Here is a 15525-nt window from a genome sequence, read left to right on the forward strand (position 1 = left end):
GGTCTATATGGCTGAAAATACCCAAACTTGACACCATTCTAAAAAAAATGCACCCCCCTCAAGGTACACAAAACCACATTCAAGAAGTTTATTAACCCTTTACGTGCTTCACAGAAACTGAAAATGTGGAAGGAAAAAAAAAAATGAAGATTTAACTTTTTTTGCAAACATTTTAGTTCAGAACCAATTTTTTTTTATTTTCACAAATGTAAATAAAGAAAATGAACCACAAAATATGTTGTGCAATTTCTCCTGAATACGCAGATACCCCATATGTGGGGGTAAACCACTATTTGGGCGCATAGCAGAGCTCGAAAGAGAAGGAGCGCCGTTTGACTTTTTCAAGGCAGAAATGGCTGGAATTGAGATCGGACGCCATGTTGCGTTTGGAGAGCCCCTGATGTGCCTAAACAGTGGAAACCCCCCACAAGTGACCCCATTTTGGAAACTAGACCCCCTATGGAACTTATCTAGATGTGTGGTGAGCACTTTGAACCCCCAAGTGCTTCACAGAAATTTATAACGTAGAACCGTGAAAATAAAAAATCCTTTTTTTCCCCTCAAAAATTATTTTTTAGCTCACAATTTATTTTCTCAAGGGTAACAGGAGAAATTGGACCCCAAAATTTGTTGTCCAATTAGTCGTGAGTACGCTGATACGCCATATGTGGGGTAAACCACTGTTTGGGTGCACGGCAGAGCTCAGAAGGGAGGGAGCACCATTTGACTTTTTGAGCGCAAAATTGGCTGTCACGTTTGGAGACCCCCTGATGTACCTAAACAGTGGAAACCCCCCAATTCTAGCTCCAACCCAACTCCAACACACCCCTAACCCTAATCCCAACCCTATTCAAATCCCTAAGACCGACACACTTCTAATCATAATCTCAACCCTAAGCTCAAACCTAACCCTAATCCCAATACAGCCCTAACCCTAATCCCAACCCTAACCTTAACCCTAATCTCAAACCTAACCCTAATGCCAATCCTAATCTAAACCCAAATCCCAACTCCAACTCTAACTTTAGCCCCAACCCTAACCCTAGCCCTAATTGGAAAATAGAAATACATACATTTTTTTTATTTTATAATTTTTTCCTAACTAAGGGGGTGATAAAGGTGGGGGTCATTTACTATTTTTTTTATTCTGATCACTGTGATAGGATCACACAGTGACCAAAATAAAACAAGAGGAAGAATCTTCCTCTGCCGGCCGATCACGGCGGGCACACCGTGCATGCGCCCGCTATTTTCTTCGCGGAGGAAGAAGCCGGCGGCCAGGAGGGGACACAGGAGGACCCAGTGACACCGGTAAGTATAACAGGGTCCCCGATCCCCCTATTTCTCTGTCCTCTGTTGTGCGATCACATCAGAGGACAGAGAATGACACACCGCTTTTTTTTTTTGCGGTCGCCGGTAAACTGTTAATTACCGGCGATCGCAAAACAGGGGTCGGTAAAAGTCGACCCGATCATGTTCTTTGGGGTCTCAGCTACCCCCCGGCAGCTGAGACCCCAAAGATCCGCCGGGTGCTGGCCGGCGCACTGCGCCCGCCATTTTTTTCCCTGGAAAAAGATGGTGGTGCCTATCAGGAGCCACGAGGAGCATCGGGGGAGACGGGCGAGTAACAGGGGGGGTTGGGGACCTCTTTTCTCTGTCCTCTGATGTGCAATCACATCGGAGGACAGAAATTAAATGGGAAATTGCGTTTTGTTTTTTTAGGCCGCCAGTAAACGGTTAATTACCGGCGATCGCAACCCGGGTTGGGTAAAAAACCCCCGCATCATGTTCTCTGGGGTCTCGGCTACCCCCGGCAACTGAGACCCCAGAGAAAATCTGACTCTGGGGGGCGCTATACACTTTTTCCACAGCGCCATTAATTAACGGCGCTGTGGTTTAAGTACCCTTAACTGTCGATGTTAAAAGGAGTATTGGCGGTCGTTAAGGGGTTAAACAGGCACGTCTCATCTGTGCTCAATGAACTGTCTGTTCCAGGGATCATTCAACAAGGCAAAAATCAAAGGTCACCACCTGATATAAGTAATCTAACAAGAAGTACATCTATATCTGAGCAAAGTAAACATTGACAAATCCCCCAGCCCAGACGGCATTCATCCACGGACACTGAGGGAGCTGAGCTCAGGAATCGGCAGACCGCTGTATCTCATATTCTTGTAAAAGGTCGGTACCACAGGATTGGAATATGGCTCACGTGGTACCGATATACAAGAAAGGTAAGAAGGTGGATCCGGTAAGCCTGACATCAGTGGTGTGACAGCAGAGATATACTGTAGATCATAACCTAGTAACTGACAACCAGCACAGATTCATTAAGGATACATAGTGTCTGACATGTTGGGTTTCTGTGAGGAACTAAGTGCAGATCTGGATGTTGGTTGTGCGGCTGATGGGATTTGTCTGGACTTTGATCCTGCACCGCGTAACAGCCTTATACTCAAGCTCCACAAGCTGGGACTGGGGAAACTACATTGTGTTCCAAATTATTATGCAAATTATATTTTTCTCGGATTTTCCTAAATGGTCGGTGCAGATGACAGTCAGTCTAATAAAAGTCATCACCCGTTAGATTATACATCAGATTTGATTGAAGAAACCTCCCAATGATAACAGTATAATCTCCAAAATGAATAAAACCCCATAATGCACTGTTCCAAATTATTAGGCCCAGTAGAATTTCTAAACATTTGATATAAAGAACTGAAAAGTCTCATTTGTGGAGTTTGCAGCATTAGGAGGTCACATTCACTGAACAAAAAGCTATTTAACCCCAAAACCTCCTAACAGGCCAAGTTACATGTAACATCGGAGCCTTCTTTGATGTCACCTTCACAATTCTTGCAACCATTGAACTTGTGAGTTTTTGGAGAGTTTCTGTTCGTATTTCTTCCCTCCCAGAGCCGCTGTTTTGATGTGAACGGCCTCCCACCCTCATAGATCTTGTGCTGGATGATTCTCCAAAGGTTCTCCATAGGGTTGAGGTCAGGTGAAGATGGCGGCCGCACCATGAGTTTATCTCCTTTTATGCCCATAGCAGCCAATGACTCGGATTCTTTGCAGCATGAGATGGGGCATTGTCAGCATGAAGATGATTTTGCTCCTGGTTTCTGCTTTTTATACCATGGAAGAAAGTTGTCAGTCAGAAACTCTAAATACTGTGCAGAGGTCATTTTCACACCTTCAGGAACCTTAAAGGGCCCTACCAGCTGTTTCCCCATGATTCTGGCCCAAAATGTGACTCCTCAACCTCCTTGCTGACGTTGCAGCCTTGTTGGGACATGGTGGCCATCCACCAACCATCCACTACTCCATCCATCTGGACCATCCAGGGTTGCTCGACACTCATCAGTAAACAAGACTGTTTGGAAATTAGTCTTCATGTATGTCTGGGCCCACTTTAAACATTTCTGCTTGTGAACACTGTTTAGGGGTGGCTGAATAGTAGGTTTATGCACCACAGCAAGACTTTGAAGGATCATACACCTTGAGGTTCGAGGGACTCCAGAGGCACCAGCAGCTTCAAATAACTGTTTGCTGCTTTGTAATGGTAATTTGGCAGCTGCTCTCTTAAGGTACCGTCACACTGGATGATATCGCTAGCGATCCGTGACGTTGCAGCGTCCTGGATAGCGATATCGTCCAGTGTGACAGGCAGCAGCGATCAGGCCCCTGCTGTGATGTCGCTGGTCGGGGCAGAAAGTCCAGAACTTTGTTTCGTCGCTGGACGTCCCGCTGACATCGCTGAATCGGCGTGTGTGACGCCGATTCAGCGATGTCTTCGCTGGTAACCAGGGTAAACATCGGGTTACTAAGCGCAGGGCCGCGCTTAGTAACCCGATGTTTACCCTGGTTACCATCGTTAAAGTAAAAAAAACAACCACTACATGCTTACCTACCGCTGTCTGTCCCCGGCGCTGGGCTTCTCTGCTCTGGCTGTGAGTGCCGGGCAGCCGGAAAGCAGAGCAGTGACGTCACCGCTGTGCTTTCCGGCCGCTGTGCTCACAGCCAGAGCAGAGAAGCCCAGCGCCGGGGACAGACAGCGGTAGGTAAGTATGTAGTGGTTGTTTTTTTTACTTTTACGATGGTAACCAGGGTAAACATCGGCCCTGAACTTAGTAACCCGATGTTTACCCTGGTTACCGGCATCGTTGGTCGCTGGAGAGCTGTCTGTGTGACAGCTCTCCAGCGACCAAACAGCGATGCTGCAGCGATCCGGATCGTTGTCGGTATCGCTGCAGCGTCGCTTAGTGTGACGGTACCTTTAATCATGAATTTGTCTGGCAGAAACCTTCCTCATTATGCCTTTATCTGCATAAACTCTGTCTGTGCTCAGATTCAGTCACAAATCTCTTAACAGTACAATGATAACGCTTAAGTTATAGGGAAATATCTAATGTTTTCATCCCTTGACCAAGACATTGCACTATTTGATGCTTTTAGGGAGCAGAGATCCTTTTTCTTTCCCATGTTACTTGAAACCTGTGGCTGCTTAATAATGCGGATCATCATTTTTAAATAGTTTTTCTTTATTTTGAATCCCCAGGAAAACTAATTATCACATGTGTTTAAGATTGATTTCAGTGATCCATTGAGCCTTGAGACACAATACCATCCATGAGTTTATTTGAAAAACAAAACAATTCAATCTTTATGACACTTAAACCCAATTTGCATAATAATTTGGAACACCGTGTATATGCAGATGGGTAAGGAACTGACTAAAAGTTAGAAAGTTGTTGTAAATGGTACATTCTCTAAATGGGATACTCAGCAGTGGAGGCTGCGGGGATCTGTACCCAGATCACTGGGTGGTGGTGGTGGTGGTGGTGGTGGGGGGTGTCGCGGGGTTCTGTTCCTGGAGCACGGGGGGAGGTGGGGGGGGGCTGGGAGTGCCGTGGGGATCTGTATCTGGAGCACTGGGGAGGGGTTTGGGGCCATGGGGATATCACTGGGTGGGCCGCGTGGATCTGTACCTGGAGCACTGGGAGGGGGGGCTTGTGGATTTGTACCCGGAGTAATATAGGGGGGCGCAGGGATCTGTGCTAGGACCGATTCTTTTAACCTCTTTATTAATGACCTTGTGGATGGATTGAGAGTAGAGTCTTATTCTTACTCTTTGCTGATGACACCAACCTGTGCAGGATATAAAATCAGACGCCGACAATACAATGTTACAGAAAGATCTGGATGAGACGTCTGATGGGGAGACACTTTTCAGACGAGATTAATGTAGATAAATGTAGAGTAATCACCGAGGACAGAGGAATCCTATAGCTGCATATACATTAGATGGGAGAATACTCGGGACCACAGAACAGGAGAAGAACGGGGGATTCTGGGTACAAACTGAGCAGCTGCACTCAATGTCAGGCGGCAGCCGCAGAAGAAAACAAGATTTTAGGGTGTATAAAAAGAGAATCCAGTGATCCCAATGTATTGTTGCCCCTCTATAAGTCACTGGTGAGGCCACATCTAGAATATGGGATCCAGTTTTGGAATCCACATTTAAAAAAGGATATTCAGAAGTTAGAATCAGTTCAAAGTCGGCAACTAGATTAGGTTGGAGAGGAGAAGTTGGAAAAGTTGGGCACGTTTAGCTTAGGAAAAAGACGCCTCAGAGGAGATCTCATTTACCTGTATATGTGTGCCCAGTATAGAGGACGGCACAGGACTTATTCCTTCCAAGGACCATACTAAGGACTAGCGGGCACACATTACGGGTGGAAGAAAGGCATTTCTGGCAGCTAAATAGGAAAGGCTTCTTTACAGTTAGAGCGGTAAGACTGTGGACTGCCGACCACAAGAGGTAGCAATGGCCGACACTATAGCAGCTCTAATACGAAGGTCGGATGATTCCTCAGTACACAACATTGTGGGTTATAGTTAATTTAGTGACAAAATGCACAATTGGTGAAGAAAGGTTGAACTTGATGGACCGGGTCCCTTTTTAACCTATGTAACTATATATAAAGGATTAACAAAATAACTTACTACACTGGTCAGAGATGATTCTTCTTAGTGAAGGAGAGCACTTCGATAGGAGACGTTCAGTGAACAGGATTCATGCAGACATTGATATGTCTCTACAGGAACACGGACCTTTTATCAGCACCTCAGTTACCCCCCACACCCTTTGATGACCTCATGTGGCCCAGGTTGGGGATGTTCTCAGATTTTATTAAATTCCCAACACGATCTTCCCTCCTGACGATCACAGAAGATTGAGATCACCGCCATATTTTTATTTGGATTTTATCTTTCCATAGATGGTGAACGTGACATGGCTGGTGCCAGGTATCTGTTCACTATTGATTTGGGGCTTATAGACAGGTGTTAAGGTACCCTTCACACTCAGCGACGCTATAGACAGATCGCTGTTAGGTCGCTGTAGAGATGTCAAACAGCAGCTCCAGAACGATGCAGGAGCGATCCAGTGACCCAAGGGTTACTCACTTATCGTTCTCGCAGGTCGTCACAGGTCATTAGTTCCATGTAAATCATTGCAGGCGTCGTTGCTTTTGCTGTCAAACACAACGATACACGCTGATCTGACGACCAAATAAAGTTCTGGACTTCTAGCTCCGACCAGCGATATCACAGCAGGATCCAGATCACTGCTGCGTGTCACACAACGAGATCGCTAGCCAGGACGCTGCAACGTCACGGATCGCTGTCGTTCTCGTGGTAAAGTTGCTCAGTGTGAAGGTAGCTTTACAGTGATGAGAAAACATGCACACTTCCCCAATTATGAAAAAGTATATCCCATCATTATCAGATCGATACGGACCTTGATAGTCAGAACGTTCTTTTGGAATCAAAGTCTGGTGTAAATGTATAGAATTACCCTTGAAGGAAACAAGTATAATCTGGATGTATTTCCTGGGGACAAAAGTCTCTTACACTTCTCTATGTGCAAACACATGTACCTGTTATCCAACCCTCAGAAAAGTGTTGTAATTACCTGTCACCACCAGGGAATCTGGACTTGTAAAGGAATTTTAAATTGTTCGGTCACATCTCTTCCTCCAATCTATAAATCTCAGTCTTCCTCATATGTTAAACTGTAATTCAACTACTAAAAGACTTAGAATGCAAAAGAATCCAAGAGAGAGATTTTCTATGACCCATGTCATGGAGCCTTGTGTGGAGAGCATGTATACACACCATGGAGGTTGAGTGCATTAGATTTTTCTTGTACCTGCCGATTCCCGGTATTTCTGTAGCTCTCCACATCAGTCCTGGCCTCTTACACAACTCTTCTGGTAATTAATTTCACTCCTGCATGAAAACCTGGTTGTGGCCAGTTTATGGTGAATTCTTGCGGAGAGCACCTGGTTGTGGCCAGTTTATGGTGAATTCTTGCGGAGAGCACCTGGTTGTGGCCAGTTTATGGTGAATTCTTGCGGAGAGCACCTGGTTGTGGCCGGTTTATGGTGAATTCTTGCGGAGAGCACCTGGTTGTGGCCAGCTTATGGTGAATTCTTGCGGAGAGCACCTGGTTGTGGCCGGTTTATGGTGAATTCTTGCGGAGAGCACCTGGTTGTGGCCAGCTTATGGTGAATTCTTGCGGAGAGCACCTGGTTGTGGCCGGTTTATGGTGAATTCTTGCGGAGAGCACCTGGTTGTGGCCAGTTTATGGTGAATTCTTGCGGAGAGCACCTGGTTGTGGCCAGTTTATGGTAAAATCTCGCAGGGAGTACAGGGTCATGGCCGGTTTATAATGAAATTGTGCTGGGAGCACCTGTTGGTGCAAGGTTTATGGTGAAATGATCTTTCTACTTCCGGATTATTGCCTCATCAGTGCTCACTGGAACCTTTCAATAGTTAAGAAATTCTTCTGTGACCAATGCCATCAGGATGTTTTGTAACGATAAGGTAGTGAAGGTTTTGAGACAGCTCACTGGTGTTACCTATCAGGAGAGGTTTCTTGTGTGTCCTTTGGTAAGGACACATCAGTTGAACCAGTTGATTGGTCACTAAAGGTACCTTCACACTGAACAACAATACAACAATAACGATAGCGATCCGTGACGTTGCAGCGTCCTGGATAGCGATATCGTTGTTTGACACGCAGCAGCGATCTTGATCCTGCTGTGACATCGCTGGTCGGAGCTAGAGGGCCAGAACTTTATTTAGTCGCTGGACTCCCTGCAGACATCGCTGGATCGGCGTGTGTGACGCCGATTCAGCAATGTCTTCACTGGTAACCAGGGTAAACATCGGGTTACTAAGCGCAGGGCCACGCTTAGTAACCCGATGTTTACCCTGGTTACCCGGGGACTTCGGCATCGTTGGTCGCTGGAGAGCTGTCTGTGTGACAGCTCCCCAGCGACCACACAAGGACTTTCCAACGATCACGGCCAGGTCGTATCGCTGGTCGTGATCGTTGGAAAGTTGCTGAGTGTGACGGTACCTTAAGTGGCAGCATTGCTTTCTCATCACTGATAGATCTCAGCCGGTGTCAAGACTTTCAAGGTCTTTTGCTCCTCTTTTTTCAGGTGTTCAAAACTTTATATCACACATATAAATAAATCCAGAGACAAACATGATGAATAAATACCCTGCTGTAAATAATTAAATAGCATAGTGCATGAAAATAATATATGGCACTTCGTTAAGTTTTTTTGCTAAAAAAAAGTGCAGAAGCCATCCTAACAGTTCATGTCTATTTTTTCTGTTCAGTGGCCAGTGTGAACGTGCGCTTACACGTGGTCTCCCATGGCTGTGTGTCCACTAGTTGAGCCCAGTTCTCCTCAGCCCTTGTCCACATACATGTCACTTGACAAATGGTAAGTGCCAAATATAATTTTCATGCACTATGCTATTTATTTACCGCAGAGTATTTAATCATTATCTGTTTTATCTGGTTTTTTTCTTTTCAGTGGCTAGAGTGAACATGCCCTTACACACTGCATACACACCAGTTTATACCTTTGGAGGGGCCGCACCCAGGACAGACAGTGAGGGGGGGCACGCCCAGGACAGACGAGGGAGTGGGGAGCATAGCGAGGGCCGCGCCCAGGACAGACAGTGAGTGGGGAGCATAGCGAGGGCCGCGCCCAGGACAGACGAGGGAGTGGGGAGCATAGCGAGGGCCGCGCCCAGGACAGACGGAGTGGGGAGCATAGAGAGGGCCGCACCCAGGACAGAAGAGGGAGTGGGGAGCATAGCGAGGGCCGCGCCCAGGACAGAAGAGGGAGTGGGGATCATAGCGAGGGCCGCGCCCAGGACAGACGAGGGAGTGGGGAGCATAGCGAGGGCCGCGCCCAGGACAGACGAGGGAGTGGGGAGCATAGCGAGGGCCGCGCCCAGGACAGACGACGGAGTGGGGAGCATAGCGAGGGCCGCGCCCAGGACAGACAGTGAGGGGGGGCACGCCCAGGACAGACGAGGGAGTGGGGAGCATAGCGAGGGCCGCGCCCAGGACAGACAGTGAGTGGGGAGCATAGCGAGGGCCGCACCCAGGACAGACAGTGAGGGGGGGCACGCCCAGGACAGACGAGGGAGTGGGGAGCATAGCGAGGGCCGCGCCCAGGACAGACAGTGAGTGGGGAGCATAGCGAGGGCCGCGCCCAGGACAGACGAGGGAGTGGGGAGCATAGCGAGGGCCGCGCCCAGGACAGAAGAGGGAGTGGGGAGCATAGCGAGGGCCGCGCCCAGGACAGACGAGGGAGTGGGGAGCATAGCGAGGGCCGCGCCCAGGACAGACGAGGGAGTGGGGGGCATAGCGAGGGCCGCGCCCAGGACAGACGAGGGAGTGGGGAGCATAGCGAGGGCCGCGCCCAGGACAGACGAGGGAGTGGGGAGCATAGCGAGGGCCGCGCCCAGGACAGACGAGGGAGTGGGGAGCATAGCGAGGGCCGCGCCCAGGACAGACGAGGGAGTGGGGAGCATAGCGAGGGCCGCGCCCAGGACAGACGAGGGAGTGGGGAGCATAGCGAGGGCCGCGCCCAGGACAGACGAGGGAGTGGGGAGCATAGCGAGGGCCGCGCCCAGGACAGACGAGGGAGTGGGGAGCATAGCGAGGGCCGCGCCCAGGACAGACGAGGGAGTGGGGAGCATAGCGAGGGCCGCGCCCAGGACAGACGAGGGAGTGGGGAGCATAGCGAGGGCCGCGCCCAGGACAGACGAGGGAGTGGGGAGCATAGCGAGGGCCGCGCCCAGGACAGACGAGGGAGTGGGGAGCATAGCGAGGGCCGCGCCCAGGACAGACAGTGAGGGGGGGCACGCCCAGGACAGACAAGGGAGTGGGGAGCATAGCGAGGGCCGCGCCCAGGACAGACTGAGTGGGGAGCATAGAGAGGGCCGCGCCCAGGACAGACGAGGGAGTGGGGAGCATAGCGAGGGCCGCGCCCAGGACAGACGAGGGAGTGGGGAGCATAGCGAGGGCCGCGCCCAGGACAGACGAGGGAGTGGGGAGCATAGAGAGGGCCGCGCCCAGGACAGACGAGGGAGTGGGGAGCATAGCGAGGGCCGCGCCCAGGACAGACAGTGAGGGGGGGCACGCCCAGGACAGACGAGGGAGTGGGGAGCATAGCGAGGGCCGCGCCCAGGACAGACGAGGGAGTGGGGAGCATAGCGAGGGCCGCGCCCAGGACAGACGAGGGAGTGGGGAGCATAGAGAGGGCCGCGCCCAGGACAGACGAGGGAGTGGGGAGCATAGCGAGGGCCGCGCCCAGGACAGACAGTGAGGGGGGGCACGCCCAGGACAGACGAGGGAGTGGGGAGCATAGCGAGGGCCGCGCCCAGGACAGACGAGGGAGTGGGGGGCATAGCGAGGGCCGCGCCCAGGACAGACGAGGGAGTGGGGGGCATAGCGAGGGCCGCGCCCAGGACAGACGAGGGAGTGGGGGGCATAGCGAGGGCCGCGCCCAGGACAGACGAGGGAGTGGGGGGCATAGCGAGGGCGGCGCCCAGGACAGACGAGGGAGTGGGGGGCATAGCGAGGGCCGCGCCCAGGACAGACGAGGGAGTGGGGGGCATAGCGAGGGCCGCGCCCAGGACAGACGAGGGAGTGGGGGGCATAGCGAGGGCCGCGCCCAGGACAGACGAGGGAGTGGGGGGCATAGCGAGGGCCGCGCCCAGGACAGACGAGGGAGTGGGGGGCATAGCGAGGGCCGCGCCCAGGACAGACGAGGGAGTGGGGGGCATAGCGAGGGCCGCGCCCAGGACAGACGAGGGAGTGGGGGGCATAGCGAGGGCCGCGCCCAGGACAGACGAGGGAGTGGGGGGCATAGCGAGGGCCGCGCCCAGGACAGACGAGGGAGTGGGGAGCATAGCGAGGGCCGCGCCCAGGACAGACGAGGGAGTGGGGAGCATAGCGAGGGCCGCGCCCAGGACAGACGAGGGAGTGGGGAGCATAGCGAGGGCCGCGCCCAGGACAGACGAGGGAGTGGGGAGCATAGCGAGGGCCGCGCCCAGGACAGACGAGGGAGTGGGGAGCATAGCGAGGGCCGCGCCCAGGACAGACGAGGGAGTGGGGAGCATAGCGAGGGCCGCGCCCAGGACAGACGAGGGAGTGGGGAGCATAGCGAGGGCCGCGCCCAGGACAGACGAGGGAGTGGGGAGCATAGCGAGGGCCGCGCCCAGGACAGACGAGGGAGTGGGGAGCATAGCGAGGGCCGCGCCCAGGACAGACAGTGAGGGGGGGGCACGCCCAGGACAGACGAGGGAGTGGGGAGCATAGCGAGGGCCGCGCCCAGGACAGACGAGGGAGTGGGGAGCATAGAGAGGGCCGCGCCCAGGACAGACGAGGGAGTGGGGAGCATAGCGAGGGCCGCGCCCAGGACAGACAGTGAGGGGGGGCACGCCCAGGACAGACGAGGGAGTGGGGAGCATAGAGAGGGCCGCGCCCAGGACAGACAGTGAGGGGGGGCACGCCCAGGACAGACGAGGGAGTGGGGAGCATAGCGGGGGGCACGCCCAGGACAGACAAGGGAGTGGGGAGCATAGCGGGGGCCGCGCCCAGGACAGACGAGGGAGTGGGGAGCATAGCGGGGGCCGCGCCCAGGACAGACGAGGGAGTGGGGAGCATAGCGAGGGCCGCGCCCAGGACAGACGAGGGAGTGGGGAGCATAGCGAGGGCCGCGCCCAGGACAGACGAGGGAGTGGGGAGCATAGCGAGGGCCGCGCCCAGGACAGACGAGGGAGTGGGGAGCATAGCGAGGGCCGCGCCCAGGACAGACGAGGGAGTGGGGAGCATAGCGAGGGCCGCGCCCAGGACAGACGAGGGAGTGGGGAGCATAGCGAGGGCCGCGCCCAGGACAGACGAGGGAGTGGGGAGCATAGCGAGGGCCGCGCCCAGGACAGACGAGGGAGTGGGGAGCATAGCGAGGGCCGCGCCCAGGACAGACGAGGGAGTGGGGAGCATAGCGAGGGCCGCGCCCAGGACAGACGAGGGAGTGGGGAGCATAGCGAGGGCCGCGCCCAGGACAGACGAGGGAGTGGGGAGCATAGCGAGGGCCGCGCCCAGGACAGACGAGGGAGTGGGGAGCATAGCGAGGGCCGCGCCCAGGACAGACGAGGGAGTGGGGAGCATAGCGAGGGCCGCGCCCAGGACAGACGAGGGAGTGGGGAGCATAGCGAGGGCCACGCCCAGGACAGACGAGGGAGTGGGGAGCATAGCGAGGGCCGCGCCCAGGACAGTGAGGGGGGGCACGCCCAGGATAGACGAGGGAGTGGGGAGCATAGAGAGGGCCGCGCCCAGGACAGACGAGGGAGTGGGGAGCATAGCGAGGGCCGCGCCCAGGACAGACAGTGAGGGGGGGCACGCCCAGGATAGACGAGGGAGTGGGGAGCATAGCGAGGGCCGCGCCCAGGACAGACGAGGGAGTGGGGAGCATAGCGAGGGCCGCGCCCAGGACAGACGAGGGAGTGGGGAGCATAGCGAGGGCCGCGCCCAGGACAGACGAGGGAGTGGGGAGCATAGCGAGGGCTGCGCCCAGGACAGACGAGGGAGTGGGGAGCATAGAGAGGGCCGCGCCCAGGACAGACGAGGGAGTGGGGAGCATAGCGAGGGCCGCGCCCAGGACAGACGGAGTGGGGAGCATAGCGAGGGCCGCGCCCAGGACAGACGAGGGAGTGGGGAGCATAGCGAGGGCCGCGCCCAGGACAGACAGTGAGGGGGGGGAACGCCCAGGACAGACGAGGGAGTGGGGAGCATAGAGAGGGCCGCGCCCAGGACAGACGAGGGAGTGGGGAGCATAGCAAGGGCCGCGCCCAGGACAGACAGTGAGGGGGGGCACGCCCAGGACAGACGAGGGAGTGGGGAGCATAGAGAGGGCCGCGCCCAGGACGAGGGAGTGGGGAGCATAGCGAGGGCCGCGCCCAGGACAGACAGTGAGGGAGGGCACGCCCAGGACAGACGAGGGAGTGGGGAGCATAGCGAGGGCCGCGCCCAGGACAGACGAGGGAGTGGGGAGAATAGCGAGGGCCGCGCCCAGGACAGACGAGGGAGTGGGGAGCATAGCGAGGGCCGCGCCCAGGACAGACGAGGGAGTGGGGAGCATAGCGAGGGCCGCGCCCAGGACAGACAGTGAGGGGGGGCACGCCCAGGACAGACGAGGGAGTGGGGAGCATAGCGAGGGCCGCGCCCAGGACAGACAGTGAGGGGGGGCACGCCCAGGACAGACGAGGGAGTGGGAAGCATAGAGAGGGCCGCGCCCAGGACAGACGAGGGAGTGGGGAGCATAGCGAGGGCCGCGCCCAGGACAGACGAGGGAGTGGGGAGCATAGCGAGGGCCGCGCCCAGGACAGACGGAGTGGGGAGCATAGAGAGGGCCGCGCCCAGGACAGACGAGGGAGTGGGGAGCATAGCGAGGGCCGCGCCCAGGACAGACAGTGAGGGGGGGCACGCCCAGGATAGATGAGGGCGTGGGGAGCATAGAGGGCCGCGCCCAGGACAGACGAGGGAGTGGGGAGCATAACGGGACCCCACCCAAGACAGACAGGGGAATGACAACACCTGGGGTTGCACCCAGGACAGGTGGTGGAGGAGAGAGTGCATGGCAGCACCACAGGAGTCCACACGGAGATGACCATTACCTCAGAGCGATGCCCGCAGTTTCCAGGAGAACCCCATAGTCCCGAGAAATCTGTTTGGATAAGTCTGATAGAAGCGCAATGTTCATGTGTCCCAAACCTCCGCTCTACAACACAAACACCAGGCATGAGGCACGGAACGAGGCAGCACCTCTGACTACACAGTTGCTACAGTCGCTTGCGAAATTATTCACCCTCTTGGCATTTTTCGTGTTTTGCTCCCTCACAACCTGGAATTTCAGTTTTTTAGGGTTTGCATCAGCTCATGTAGAGAATGACAACTCTATTTGGTTTTCTTTTTATTGTGAAGCAAATAACAAATAAGACAAAATAGCTGAAAACTTCACTGTGCAATACAATTCACTAGAGACAGATTTTTCCAAGAAGACACTTACTGTTTAGGTTCAGCTACGAAAACAATGGGCGTTTCCCACAATGCCACCTGTGTGACAGCGCGGCAATCATCGGCAAATTTGATGGGCGGTCAGATTACCTTTAGTCACAGAGGTGTCGGCTGATGAGAGACTATTACTCCCATCAGCCTATGCTTGCTGCTGCTAATAAGAGCGATAGCAGGCGCCGCTGATGGGAGTATTCAGCCAGCACCTGTGCTATAAGTAAAACGGCATTTTATACATGGTTCCTCTGTATTTTTGGTTACCAGCCATGCTAAAGCTGACAACTGAAGGTTGCATCCCACAGCTGTTAGTTTTGCCTGGCTGATCAAAAATACTGGGGAGCCGATGCCATTGTATTTATTTTGCAGGGGCCGGCTGATTAATCCTCCCATTAGCCAACACCTCTGTGACCAGATGTTACCGCCGGTCACAGCTGATGCTCACGCTGTCATCTGACTCCGTTGGAACCGCAATTCTCTGACTGGCGGCAATGATCTTACCGCCAATCAAAGGAAATGTTAGCCGTGCTGTCGGATTAATGGCAAATAATGAATATTCGGGCCCCCAACTCATCCGAATGGGGTCCGATTTCGGTTACCGTTCTGGCACCCAAACCAACCTTTTTTTAACTGTTCGGGTGAACACACCGGACCCAAACATCCAGGGGCTCGCTCATCACTACTTTTCACCCCCTAAAGTCAGCACTTTGTAGAGCCTCCTTTTGTGCCAATTACAGCTGCAACTTGCTTTGTAGAAGTCTCTGTGAGCTCTCCACATCTGAACACTGGGATTTTTGCCCATTCCTCAAGGTAAAATTGCTCCAGCGCCTTCACATAAGATGTTTAGTAACATAGTTAGTAAGGTCGAAAAAAGACATTTGTCCATCCAGTTCAGCCTATATTCCATCATAATAAATCCCCAGATCTACGTCCTTCTACAGAACCTAATTGTATGATACAATATTGTTCTGCTCCAGGAAGACATCCAGGCCTCTCTTGAACCCCTCGACTGAGTTCGCCATCACCACCTCCTCAGGCAAGCAATTCCAGATTCTCGCTGCCCTAACAGT

At 54.0% G+C, this 15525-nt stretch overlaps 1 protein-coding gene across 1 annotated transcript in view; it reads right to left on the bottom strand.

The window, feature by feature from the left end:
• PRDX3 (peroxiredoxin 3) overlaps positions 1-15525 on the bottom strand; it is a 54822-nt gene that overhangs the window by 25283 nt on the left and 14014 nt on the right. Inside the window, exon 5 of the mRNA XM_069752649.1 lies at positions 14062-14165. Within this exon, the coding sequence (XP_069608750.1) occupies positions 14062-14165 (104 nt within the window). The remainder of the gene's footprint in view (positions 1-14061; positions 14166-15525) is intronic.

This window comes from Ranitomeya imitator, chromosome 2 (assembly GCF_032444005.1).
Source record: "Ranitomeya imitator isolate aRanImi1 chromosome 2, aRanImi1.pri, whole genome shotgun sequence".
Classification (NCBI taxonomy): domain Eukaryota; kingdom Metazoa; phylum Chordata; class Amphibia; order Anura; family Dendrobatidae; genus Ranitomeya; species Ranitomeya imitator.